The 13,118-nt window shown below is 57.9% G+C and overlaps 1 protein-coding gene across 1 annotated transcript; it reads left to right on the top strand.

The window, feature by feature from the left end:
- Positions 1-2,307: 2,307 nt before the first annotated feature.
- Positions 2,308-12,294, top strand: EMILIN3 (elastin microfibril interfacer 3). The gene is made up of 4 exons (XM_033003621.2): positions 2,308-2,489; positions 6,156-6,278; positions 9,304-9,551; positions 10,112-12,294. Exons 1-4 carry the CDS (start codon positions 2,308-2,310, stop codon positions 12,004-12,006), a joined length of 2,448 nt encoding a protein of 815 aa, XP_032859512.1. The 3' UTR covers positions 12,007-12,294.
- The last annotated feature ends 824 nt before the right edge of the window (positions 12,295-13,118 follow it).

The raw sequence follows: 13,118 nt of genomic DNA, 5'->3' as shown, positions 1-13,118 counted from the left end.
CACGCACCCACACAAGCGCGGTGGCTCCCACCTCCTTCCCTTCCACAGCCAGGCTAGCGAGAGCAAACGAGCGTTCTTAACTCTGCCCTGTCGTGCCCGCTTGTCACCGCACAGGCCAGGACCAAGAGCTTTTTCTGAAACGGTGCAACACCAGATGTTTTTTTCCTGAGGCCTCACACACGTGCAGCACACTGTTATTAAAACTGGTTCATACTCCCTGCGCAGAGGGAAAAAAAAAATTAAGGCTGTGCGCAAGGTTAGTTCTCAACTTTGGCATCCAGCATTAAACCATGCAGGCTCGGTCGACTTTTGTTTGTTTTTATAGAGTTGCTTATAGACCGTCCCTCCTGCAGCATCCCAGCAGAGTGGAACAATCCGATGCACCGGCTGGATGAGAAGTGCTTCATGTGTTGCCAAATATACCATGTAAAAACCATAATGCAGCCACCTCGGGGGTGCAGCCTGACAAGCGCATGGCGGCTCGCAGCAACACCCTGCAGCAGACTGAACCGAGAGGAGGGAGCCGCTCGAGAGGATGCACTGGTTCATTACACAGACTTCCTCCTCTTGGTTTTCCACCTGGTCTTTCCAGCCTGCCTTCCCCGGCACAGGTCTCCTGTGGATTTTTCTTCTCCTGCTAATGTTTCTGTATTCACCTCAGACTGAGCCAAAGGCTCCTTTTAACTGAAAAAGGCCGTTTGTCTCAGTATCTTATCATCTCTGTCTCAGTGTCAGCCCAAGCCTTGATGCCTCCTTCCCCCAGCAGCAGGTTTCACTCCCGCATTTGGGATTCCACCCAGCCACCCTTTCTCAGCCGCTTCTTGTTTTCCTTCGAGAGTTTTGGAGAAGCATTGCACGCCTCGCTGTGGTGCTTCCCTGTCCGGGCTGGTTGGGGCTGGCCTCTGCCAGCCAAGGAAGGAGCCTCATCAAACCCCTGCTGCGCTCTCAGTGCGATGCCCGACGGTGTAAATGTCCCAGGGACAGCAGGATGCTCAGCCCAGGCTCTGCTTATATGATAAAACCTCCTGCTCCCTGACATGGCCTCACGTCTGCAGGGCTGTGGGCTGACCTCCACTGGATAGCACCAGGGATGTTACCCCCATCCCAAATTGCCCAGTGCCCTGGGTAGGGGTCCTCTCCCTCTCACCCAACAGCAAAGGCTCCCTGTGGCTCACACAAAGGTTCTCACAGTGCTGTGGTTGATGGTGCGGTGCCTGGGGAGTGCTGTTGGGGCAGGGTAGGGTGCTCAGCGCCCAGCACCTGTAGCTGTGGGTGGGGGCATCGGGGTGCAGGTCAGCAGGGATCTCTGCAGCGCTCAGGAGGGTTAGGAGACCTGAACCTTCTGTCCACAGGCACCCGTGAGAAAATGCCCTTGGCTGTGGGGGGTCCACGGGTTTACAGCAAAAGGCAACTGATTGCCCCCTCTCTCCCGGAGCCTGGAACCGAAGCCCAGATCCACCATGGGGGGGGCTGAAGTCAGCTCCAAAATCGCTATTCCTGCCAAACCCCAGTGCTGGGTTCACTGGGCCCTTGCTGGTGCTGGGTGTATCAGGCTGGTGCCAGCCAAATGACTGGCAGCTGCCAATCTCCAGCAGCAAATTTCGCCTCCAGCCGAGCTCGCCCAAAGGACGCGGTTAAGGTCCCTCCAGTCTTTCCCTTCTCCTGCGCTCCGGGGTGAAGCTGCGCGGGCCCGCGGGCTGGGGGTGCCCTGCGGGTACCCCCCGGCGGCTCCAGACGCCGCTGCACCTGCACGCAGCACCCGGGGAGGGGGGGCAGTGGGAAACGAGGCGGCTTCGGGGCGGCGGTCGGGGTGGGGGGGGTGCCCCTTCCAGCCCCCCCCCCCCCCGGGCCGGCAGCGCTCTGCTCTCCCCCCACCCCGGGCTGCGCGGGTCCGGGCTTCAGCACCGCGGGGGGGCTGCGCGGGGGAAGGGGTCGTGGGGGGGAAGGTTGGAGCGGAGGGTGGTGATGGGGTAGGGGTGGGTGGGGGGGAGGATTGAGGGGGTTTTGCGCTTTGTCTCCCCGCCCGCGGGGCCGGGGGTCGGCGGCTGTGGGAGGGCGGGAGGAGGAGCGGGGCCCGCCCCCGCCGCCGCCGTACAAAAGGGGTCGGGCGGGCGGCGGAGCAGCGTGTGCCGCCGGGCAGGGCAGGGCAGGGCAGGGCAGGGCAGGGCAGGGCAGGGCAGGGCAGGGCAGGGCAGGGCAGGGCAGCGGGAGGTGCTCCGCTCCCCTCCCCTCCGCAGCGCCGGCCCGGCGGGGCCCCGCGGCCGCCCCGTCCCGTCCCGCTCCGCCGCCACCGCCGGGCCCGGGACCATGCGCCGCCGCGGAGCTCTGCTCGCCTGCCTCTCCCTGGGGACGCTGCTGGCCCTCGCCGACGCCAAGGGTGTCTTCTACCCGCCCCCCGCCGCCCCCCTGCCCTACGGCGGCAGGTACAGCCTTTACACGGCCGGCTCCAGCCCGCAGCTCGGCCCCGGCAAGCCCGTGGGCAAGCACAAGTAAGCGACTCTCCGCGCGGATCGGTGGGCACCGGGAGCGGGCACCGGCCCCTGGGTCCCGCCTCCCGTCGGGCATCCCTTACCGGGTACCGGCCGCACGTCTGGGCTCAGCAGGCAGCATCCCCGGGGGACCGGCTGCCGCGGGGACCTCTTGGAGGGTACCCATCCCCCAGGGCTTGCCCGCGGGCATCCCCGAGTGGGCAGCGGTCCCTGGGTACTGGCTGTGGGCATCGCTGGGTGGGCAGCGGTGGCATGCGGGGCAGGGGTGCCCCTGTGTCTCCGGGCACCCCCCCCCTCTGTGTAAAGCAAGGCTGGGGGGGGCGTGGGGGGAGGGTGTGTTTCCAGGAGGGAGAGGGCTGTGTGAGGGGGCACACGTGTGTGCTGCAGTCCCGCGTGGGACAGGGCTGGGTGGTGAGGACAGGATGCCCGTGGGCGTCCGTGGGGTGGGTGCATGTACCTGTTCTGCAGGACGCGGGCGTGGGGCTGTGATGTGCGGGAGGGGAGGATGGCCGTGCGCAGAGCTACACGTGAAAACGCGGATTGGTTTGGAGGGAATTTGCTCGTTTGCTTGTAAAGCACAGACTTACTAGAGTTTAAATATGTTTTCAAGTAACCTGGAAAGCTCAGGCAGGCGAGGAATGTGGGCTTAACACGTAGTATAGACTTTTTCCATTCAATTGCAAAAGGGCTGTTACATTGGTGAGGGGCTCACTTCCCTCCCTGCTTGTTTGCTAGAACCGTTTTGGTTGGGCTTCTTTGAAAAGAGGAGCTTGTGGTGTTATGAACAAGCTGAAATGAATAAAGTAACATTCGAGAAGAACAATACTGGCAGTGCCAGTGAGAGCTTTCCAAAAACTGTAACATTTTCCAGCTGCTCACCCTTAAAACATCAGGCTGGAGCTATAAAACTGCTAGCCACAGGTGGGTAAGAAGGAAAGGGGTTTTTGAGAAAGAGAGTGAGACAGACCCTAACCCAAGTAGTCACAGGTAGGCAGTGTTTATTAGTCGTGGCTAGTAGATCTGCCTGTGTTGTCTACTAGCTTACTTACAGGTTTTGAAGTGTGTTTGTAAGTGGATCCTGGATTTATGGATAGACAGTGATTCTAAATTTCCACATGCACACACACACATGATCTCCCTTCCCTCCAGCTAAGAAGAGTGGCTGGCCCTCGCTCTTGTGTGGCCCTGTGCATGGATAAATGACTCACTTTTGGAGGAGCAGGGATCCCTGCACACTCTGAGCCTGGCAGCCTCTCGCCAGGGCAGAGCCGCTTGCGTCTGGGCAGGCTGGAAATGCCAGTTGCTGCTGGGAGTTGCAGTGCCCATCCCAGGGGAGCAAAGAGAGACGTCAGCGAGGGGCTGGTGCTGCTCCTGGGGGGAGCGAGGGGGATGCACTAGTGTCAGGAGGTCTGTGCTGGGAGGAAGGAGGGAGAGATGGAGTGTTGGTGAGCCTGCTCACACCTTGCCGCTTCACTGTGCGAGCTCCTGCCCCATGTGGGCTGTTGGAGGTGGAGGAGCCTGCTGGGGGCCTCTGAATGGCGGCACTGGGGGGCTTGTGGTGGGTCTTGGCATGAATAGGGGATGGATTTTGTTTTCACATGTTTGCGGTTGGTGCTTGTCCCTCTGTCACTTATTTTTCCTCACTCAGGGTGAGCCAGAGACTTGCTGCTCTGTCGGCAGAGGGTGACAGTGGGGGGGCTGGGGAGGGCTGCACACACCCACCCCCCTGTGCATGCACATACACACTTGTGCACGCTTACTCCCCTAAAAAGGAGACACAGTAGTCCTTCCCAAACCCTTCTGCTTCATCGTGATGGTCCCAGTCCCTTCCCTTGCCCCCACCTGCAAGAGGTGTCTTAATGCCGTCTGGACCATCATCAGGCCAAGCCTGGGAGAGCTGGCCTGAGGCCCTGCAGCTCGTTTCTCTGGTTGGCCCCGAGGCTGCTCTCCACAGGCCATGCAATGGGGACTGGGGCACCCCGGCTGCTCCCCAGCCTGCGCTCAGGCAGCCGAGCTGCAGCAGCCCCAGCTCGCATGGGGAGAGCCGGGTCCTCCCGCCTCGCTGAACATCCCCCCGCACCTGCAGCTCACACCAGCCCATCTGCTCCATCCTGCTGACTCTCTGTCTCTGCCTCAGCTCTGCACTCTCTGCCTGTGCCCTCCTCTCCTCCCGCTCTGCCGTCTGCCACGTCCCTGTGTCCTTAATCCCTGCCTCACTGCACATCCCTGCTGTCTCTGCCCCTGTGGACCAAGTCCATCTGCTCCTGCCAGCAGCCCTGCCTTCAGCTGGAACAGCCTTGGCCTCCATCTCTCCCACCAGTGATCCCACATCCTTCCCACGCAGCCTTCCTCCTGGCCACCTCATCCTCAGCACCAGGGTTTGCTGCTCGGCTCAGGAGAGATCCTGTGCCTGGAGCTGGCTGGTACCCTGTGGCATCCAGCTGCAGGCACAATGTCAGGAGGGAAGAGGCTCTGCGCCTTGCCCCACCCATCCGAGGGATCTGAAGAGGCTCCCAGCCTCCATCCAGCTTGGACATGGGTCGTGTCCCTGCCTCTGTGTTGGAGGGAGCTGTGATGCTTCAGCCCTGCAGAGCTGCCAGCCTGCATCTCCCCTCCCTCTGACTGTAGCATCACACGCTTGGTCTGAGTGTGACAGTATCCACAGCAAGGTCCAAGGGCTTTTGGGCTGGCCCTGGCGCTGGCAGCTCTCCAGGAACTGCAGGAGGACAGACCACCCCTGCCAGATGCTGCTGGAGCTGTTTCTGGGATGCTATTCCCATAACTGCTGTTGCTGCTGGGGTTCTGCTTGTCCTCCCAGCCCGTCTCACCACCCAGGCCACGCTGTGCCAAGCACAGCCCAGCTCTGGGGCTGGGGCTCTGGTTGACCACAGCACTGGTGACAATGTGGCCGTGACAGCAGCAACTGTGCTCAGAACCCTTCCTCCTGCAGCACAGGGGCACTGCAGACCTGCCTGAGGGGGCTCAGGGTTTCTTGCAGACAGTGAAATTGCTGGTGAAAAATCAGAAGGCGAGGGTGCTCAGCCTGTTCCCATCACCAAGACTGATTTCTCAGGCAGGGCTCGACTGTGGAGTGAGCACAGCTGGGGGAGGACTGGGCAGCCACCACCTCAGAGGGACATTGTGGGTGAGCAGAGCTGTGTTGAGGGCGCAGGGGTTTAGCAGCACCCCCTTAACACAGAGGAGAGATACCTGGACTGAGGAAAAGGCTCCTCACTGCTGGGGGGTGGCACCCTGGCACCCGGAGGTCAGCTAGAGGGGCTGGGGAGTGCTGGCACCTGGGGAGGCTCTCGGGGCTGGTCGGGTGAAGGCAGGTGAAAGCCGGGGTGCCTGGGAACACCAGGAGCAAAGGCCAGCTCGCCTGGACCAGGAGCACCTGTCTCCCCTTGCCTGTGCACCCAGCAACAGGCTGGGCACTGGGGGACTTTGCTCCGTCCCCACTCGCTGCATTCCTTCAGGCCCCACTGCTGTCCCCATCCCCAGTGGGTGGGTGGGCGATGCCCTCCAGCTCCTGCTCCCCCCCGCTCCGAGACCTCTGGGGCAGTGTCAGGCAGGGTGGGCAGACCTGCCTGGGGCCTGGCTGACTAGCTGGGTGCTGCTGTCTGCAGGGGCGGGGGGGTGATGGTGTCTCCCTGTGCTTCCCCCTAGGAGCTACTGTGCCTACGTGGTGCAGCGCAATGTGACGTGCACGCTGCAGGACGGGGCCGAGAGCTACATCAAGGCCGAGTACCACAAGTGCAGCTGGGGACCCAAGTGCCCAGGGAAAGTGCTGTGAGTAACAGGAGATGCCGGGGCACGGCTCCCTTCCCCTCCCAGCTTCAGGTTGCAGCTCTCCTCGGGCTCCCGAGTCCCCGTGCTACCCTTCCGACCATGAACCCACACTTTCCAGAGGGAGGTGAAGGGCTTTTGCTGGATAAGGCAGTTGATGGCAAGGTGCTGGGAGGAGGCAAGATGGGGTCTGTCAGGAGAGAGAAGGAGCTCTATTCCTCATCAGAAATAAATCAGGAAATCATGGGAAGCCCGTGGGGTGCATGTGTGCAGGGAAGCGTTTTGTCACAGACCTGCAATCTGGCAGAAAGATGGCAGCTAGGTGAGAGCCTGACCGAGAGGAGGAGAAAATGGAGACCATGGCTGGGGGTGGCTCAGGGCTTCCTGCCCCAGGAAAATATTTGCAAAATTCTCTGTCACCCTTGTCAGTGCTAGAAGGAAACACCCCACGACGCTGCAGCCAGGGCAGGCAGACACTGGGGCTTTGTGCTTCACCACCCTCCACAGCCCGTGGCCGGGGATGCTGCTCCACGCAGAAACGCCGCTCTCCTGCATCCCCCCTGGGCCCAGCGAGAGCAGCAGAGCTGAGCACTGAGGAGAACTGGATGGAGAGGGGCTTTTGGCAGAGCCTGGCACCCCTCGCCCGGCACTGCAGCCAGCTGGGACTCGCCACGTGCCGGCAGTGCCACGGGCTCCACACGCAGCCTCTCCTGGCAGAGACGGGCCGTCGGACCCCCTCGCTGACTTGTTCTTTCCTTCCTCCCATCACAAGTGATTTAAGCAGCATTTGGAGATTTCAGGACATCTTGCAGCCTTTGGCACCCATGGAGGAGATCCCCAAAGCCTCTCCCATCTCTGTGGTGTTCGCTGCTTGGCCCCTCTGGCCTTTCAAACAAAATCAGGGTGAAACCAGGGTGTTTTCTGAGAGCAGCGGGACCCACAACTGATCTTCCTACACAGCGTCGGATGCTGCATCCACACATGAGAGGGAAACATGGTTTTTCCATGTGTTGGGGCCATCAGCTAATGTTTGTGCAGCTGCAGAAAACACTTCCCCTTGCTGCCATTTGGAGAAGGAGGAGAAGGGTTCGGAGGTGCCAAAGGGCTCTGGGCTCCTCGGCAGAGGCTGGCATGACACAGAGAAGGTGCCCTGCCTTCTGGATGCCATCCTCATGCTCACTTCACCCCCTGACAGTGGCTAGCTGCAGGAGTCTCCTGCTGTGGTATGTCCAGGCAGGTTTCTACACACTAAGACAGAAGCAAAAACCATAGAAACTCAGCAGCGTCTGTGAAGAGGAGTAACAAAAAGAACTTGTTCTGAAGCTGTCCCGTGCCTTTGGGAAATTGTTGATGTTGAGAAATTTTGAAGTGATTGAAAGAACAGAGGATGTGGGTTTGCTTTCTCCTCCTGCCCTGCGGTGCGTATGGAAGGGGCTGTATCGCACTGGGATACAGTGTGGAAGTGGTATTGCCTGGAGGCTGCAGCCTGGGCCGGGGGCACTGAGGACCCGGGGCAGGGACACGGATGACAGGGGCTCGGCCCCTGGGCTGCCCTGAGCGATGGGAAAAGTGCGGGTGCCTTACGCAGCCCCTCTGTGCATCACAGATCGTTGTGCCGCCTCCTCCGAGACCTTCGCTGAACATGCTGGAGAAGAACAAGGGCCCGATTGTGCATGTTGTTGCAAAACAGCAGACTTTGAGATTTTCAGGCCCTGGTAAATTCAGATTGGAAATTTCCAAAGGGCAGTTTCAAAGCATTGACGTTTCAGAGGTGGTAAAACACGTGCTGTCTTCAGCCCTTTCCAGCTCGGCTGCTGCGGGCAGCGTGGGTGGTGGTGGGGTCCTGTTCCAGCTCTGCCACCTCACAGGAAAGTGCCACAGAAGAGCTGGGAGCATCCCAGTCCTCCCCACTGGGCTAGTGGGGACCCCAGGTAGAGCGAGAGCAGAGAGGGAGGCTGCTAGTGTCCCCCTGGGCAAGGCAGTGGGCTCGCACCCTTGTTTGCTCTGTATGGGGGGGGGGGGGGGTGGGGATCCATGTTGCAGTGCCCAAATTGGTGATGGAGAAACCTCCCAGGGCATCGCAGCTGTGGGCAGGAGGAGGCGTAAGGAGCCATTGCTCTGTGCACACCACAGCATTGCCCCGGTGAACCTCGCCAGGGCTCTGCTGCCCCACTGCCAAAGCTCTCGCTTGAAAGGCCAGCCCGAGCCACTCAGGCTTCCCATCAAACTGGTGCCCTCCATGCACACAGAAAATACCTTTCCAAAGGTATTTCAACCCTCCTGGGGGCTTCAGGACAGGATTTCAGTTGAGAAGAGGATTTTTTTACCCCACTAGGAAATTGTCTTGATCAATTCAAAGTGTAAAACACACCCACAAGCAACCCAGACCCCTCTTGGAAGTGATCTGAGCTTGCAGGGGTTTTGGAATCACTTCCATAATTTCATCTTGTGCTCTTCTGGGCCAAAAGTTGCCAAACTGAGTGGCATCTGTCACAGTGGTCATCTATCAGGCCAGAGACCAAAGCAATACACTTATAGCTGTTTTTCTAAACTAACAATGGGAAGCCCAGGTTAAAAAAATATCCAACAAAAAACCTCTCCAGAAACCACAGATACATGAATAATGGCTCTGCTCAGATAGTCCCTCCTCACCCCTGGGCAGTTTCTCAGGCTTGACTAGTTGTGTTACGAACCTGTTGGGGAGAATTGTTCTGTCACCATGTACTGTCACACCCACACCTCATGGTCCAGTCCTGGAGAGGGTGGGCATGTGGTTTTGGAATGCTGGTTAATGAGCTGTGCCCCAGGACAGGCACTGTAATGCTACACTGAGCTCTGGTGCAGCAAGAGCTCTTGGAGGAGGTGGGTCATGGGCTGCAGGTGCAGCACACGGGTTTCAGCCAGGCTCTCCCCCCTGTGCCCAGATTTCCCACACCCAACAGGACCCATGACCCTGCTCTTCTCTATTGCTTGGCGTTGCGGTTGTTTCTCTAAACTGTCTTCTCTTTTCCTCCTCTCTCCTGGAAAGGTACCGCACCTTCTTCAGACCAAAATACAAGATTGGATATAAGACAGTGACCGAGCTAGCCTGGAGGTGTTGCCCGGGCTTCATGGGAGAAGGGTGCCACGACACCCCAACTGACCAACCTGGCCTTCTGCCCCAACATCCCAGCCCTAAAATGCCTCCCGGACAAAAGATGTTTCCAATCCCCAGACTTCCTCCCTATCCAAAAAGCCACCCTGACCTGTTTCCAGGACCAAAGAAGAATCAGTATGGTGAGATCTCGCTCCTGCTTCACATCCCCAGGTTACCACACCACTGGCATGCCCTCAAACCTCCTGGTTCTTTCTGTTTCGGCACAGGGCATGAATTTGTCAAACCAATTTGAGTTTTAGAATCTGGGTGATGCGCTTTCTGATCAGAGACCTGACATTTGATGGCTTTGAGGATCACCTGGTTTTTCAATCTGGTTTCTTTCAACATGTGCCGCTTCAAAATTGCCTTTCCTCATTGCTTTAAAGCATTTTTTCATTAATTTTGGGGTTGGTAGATTGTGTCTTAAGATGAAGCTCTCCCGGGCCGTTCTCATCATCTGCTGTTGAACTTGTGAGCAGAGGACTTGGTCCCAAGAAGAAAGAGTGTTTCCTGTTCAGCTTAAGAAGAGATGTAGAGGAAAGGAGGGAGGGTGGGCTGCTATTTCTCTGAAATGGCAATAAGAGGGAGGCAGGAGCTGATGTTAGTATGGAAAAGGACTCAAATCTAGAAGATAGCCAAGGAGGGAAGTTGAAGGAGCACCAGCCCTGACTGTGCCCTCTCTATTTCTTTCCCTCTGCAGGCAGGAAGCTGCCCGGTCTCTTCGGGGACCGCCTGGCTCGCCTGGAGGAGGAGGTGAGGCGCCTTTCCCAGTCCTACGACAGCCTGCACACCATGGTGAGCGGCCTGGGAGACCGCCTGCGGCTGGCCATCCAGGAGGACACCACCAAGATGATCGGCTCCCTGATGAACAGCCCAGGCACGCCTGACTCGACGGTGGGCTTCGGCATCATTCCTGATGGCCTGGTGGATGCGGCGGACAAAGCCGACATCACCACGTACCCTCCCGTGGGGGAGATCCTGACCAAAGTGACGGAGGTGAGCGACGTGCTGAAAACCAAGGCGGATTTGCTGCACGAGGTGCGTGGCATGGTCCTGGACCACGACGGGCAGATTAAGCATCTGCTGGAGTCAGCCCGGCCCTCGCCCCTCACCTCCATCGACCTGCTGGAGGAGTACGTGGACACGAGGCTCAGCAACCTGCGCGGAGAGCTGCTCGATGGCTTCGAGAAGAAGCTGGGGAAGATCCAGACCACGTGTGATTTCCGGATCCAAGAGGTGCGGCAGCAGTGCGAGGAGGAGAAAGCTGCCAACCTGCGGCTGCAGCAGACGCTGGATGGGAAGGAGCTAGAGATCAAGAAAGAAATCTCCCAGCTGGAGACCCAGATCCAAGGGCTGACGGTGGTGGAAAGCTGCTGCAGCAACCTGGACTACCTCACCGATCGCATGAATATCCTTGAGAAGGGCCTTCACAGCATCTCTGAGTCCCAGAAGAACTTGCACTCACGGCTAGATGGAGAAATCTCCACTGTCACCCTAGGGAACCTTTTTGAAGGGCGCTTTGAGGACCTGGAAGCCAGGATCAATGCCACAGAGAGAGAAATGGGGAGCTGCTGCTCCGGTGTAGAGGACAGCATGAGAGGTACGGTGGTGGCAGAGGTGGATGGCATGAGGACTGCCTTTGAAGATAAAATGCAGACCCTGGAGGACAGGTTCATGACCATTGTGGGGGAACTGAACAACGTCAGTTCTCCCGTGGGCATGGATGGAGCAGTGGTGCCCGTGCTGGAGGGGGAGCTTGCCAGCATGAGGAAACAGACGGATGAGGCACTGGAGGTGTTGCAGAATCGCCTCATTACGCTGGAGAGCACTTGTTCCCTGGGCTGCACCTCTGCCTCCAGAGACGTGGAGACCTTCCGGACAGAGATTGAAGACTGCCAGAACAAGAACCAGGACCTGCTCCTCCGGATGGACAGCAACTACGACCTCCTGCGCAAGCTGAACGCCACCATCCTGGAGATCCAGCGGCGAATCGAGGAGGAAGCCTCGGGGGCTTTGCAAGGGGAGATCACCTTGCTGAAGATCAACCTGAACACCGTGAGCAAGTCTCTGACAGGGCTGAAGGACTCTGTCTCCCAGTACTCGGACACTGTGACACACATCAACTCCTCGCTGGATGAGCACGAGCGGAAGATTGAGGATGAGGTCCACTCCATCCAGGAGAAAGTCAACGATCAAGGCTCCCAGCTCTTCTTCAGCAACCGGCGCGTCCTGAACCTCAAGGGAGACTTGGAGCGACTCAAAGCCAGGATCGTCAGTGACCTGAGCTCCTGCAAGAGCGTGGCCCATGACCTGCAGCAGGAGATTGCTCACTTTGATGACCGGGTGGCCCAGGTGGAGGGTGTCTGCGGCAGGCTGGGTGCCGTCACAGGGAGCCTGGACGGCATCAGGGACGAACTGGAGAAACACACGGGCAGTCTGTGGGACTACATGGACCACATGAACGGGACCCTGGCTGCCCACTCTCAGGAAATAATGGGACTGAAGGACAACCTGCTTGACTGCCAAGCCAAGGTCTCCGAGCTGGCGGAGCAGGTCAGCCACTTGGAAGCGCAGGCGGAGGGGAAGCAGCATTAGCCACTCCGCCACGCGCTTCTTCCTTCTCCTCCCCGGGAAGGACAGGATTAACTTATATCACACAGACTCACTCCAATGTGACAACAGTTCTTGGGATAATTTTTTAATGAAAAGATAAATTAAAAGCTGCTACAAACCCTTTTTTTTTTTTTTTTTTTTTAAATCTTGTTGGTCCTATTTTTCCATAACTTTGCCATTATGGTACTCACCTCCTGATGCTCAGCAGCTGTCCCGACCCTGGTGCAGCAGAGTTGCTGCCTCCTGGCCGGGGGCGTTGCTTTGGCTCCTGATGACCCCAGAAGGACAATTCAGAAGGAAGCTGGAGGCGGGAACTTTTTTTTTTTTTGTGGATTTATCAATTCTTGAAGAATAAAACCCTGCAGTTGTCAGCTGAGGAATAGAGTTTCTCTGACTTAAAGACCACCTGCGTCTTAAAATCCAGGGACTGAGCAGAGCCAGGGCTCCATACAGGGAAAAGAACTTACCACAGGAATTGCAGATTTCAAAGAACACACGTATTCGTGCATCCCCCTGGGAACTGCCTTCCTTTCTCCGAGATGGCAGCCCTCCTTGTGTATGGTAAATCCATTTATACTGCTCACTCCTTCATGCAAATGCACATGCCTTACAGAGCATATGAGGATATGCATTAGGAAAACACACATATGCATATATATATATATACTGTATGTGTATGTATATTTTTGAACAATCCACTGTTATGGTGCTCATCTGATTGCAGAGTTTCCCCTTGCTGCCCCACCTCCCTTGCCATATTTTGAAGAACCACACTGAGCAGCTACAAACCGCCGCGGCAGCATTTGGGGGGGGGCCTGCGGCCTCTCGGGGCTGATGTGCTTTGCAATCCCACTTCGCTGTGCTCTCTGGTTACGCCTGGGACTGACACAAAGGGTTATGGAAATCTGGTGTCTTCCCCAAAGAAATGTGTGTCTGTAGGTCTCTGCAGAGACCAAGCTGGGCACGGAGCAGTCCTGGCCTCCGGCTCTGGTTCGCTCCTGTTTTATTGCTTAAACTGTGAACGTGGTTTCCCTCATCTCACCCCGGGGCAGGAGAGCTGCAGCTGCTCCAAAGTGTGAGCAAGAGACTTGCTC

This window comes from Tyto alba, unplaced genomic scaffold (assembly GCF_018691265.1).
Source record: "Tyto alba isolate M040663 unplaced genomic scaffold, T.alba_DEE_v4.0 Super-Scaffold_33, whole genome shotgun sequence".
NCBI classification, from domain to species: Eukaryota; Metazoa; Chordata; class Aves; order Strigiformes; family Tytonidae; genus Tyto; species Tyto alba.
This window is presented reverse-complemented; position numbering and strand designations above follow the sequence as displayed.

Bases quoted from the DNA above. Each gene is read 5' to 3' on its own strand.
- EMILIN3 (XM_033003621.2), top strand. From the start codon at position 2,308: ATGCGCCGCCGCGGAGCTCTGCTCGCCTGCCTCTCCCTGGGGACGCTG. The intron at 2,490-6,155 runs GTAAGCGACTCT...GCTTCCCCCTAG, and splicing joins AAGCCCGTGGGCAAGCACAA to GAGCTACTGTGCCTACGTGG. The intron at 6,279-9,303 runs GTGAGTAACAGG...TCTCCTGGAAAG, and splicing joins AAGTGCCCAGGGAAAGTGCT to GTACCGCACCTTCTTCAGAC.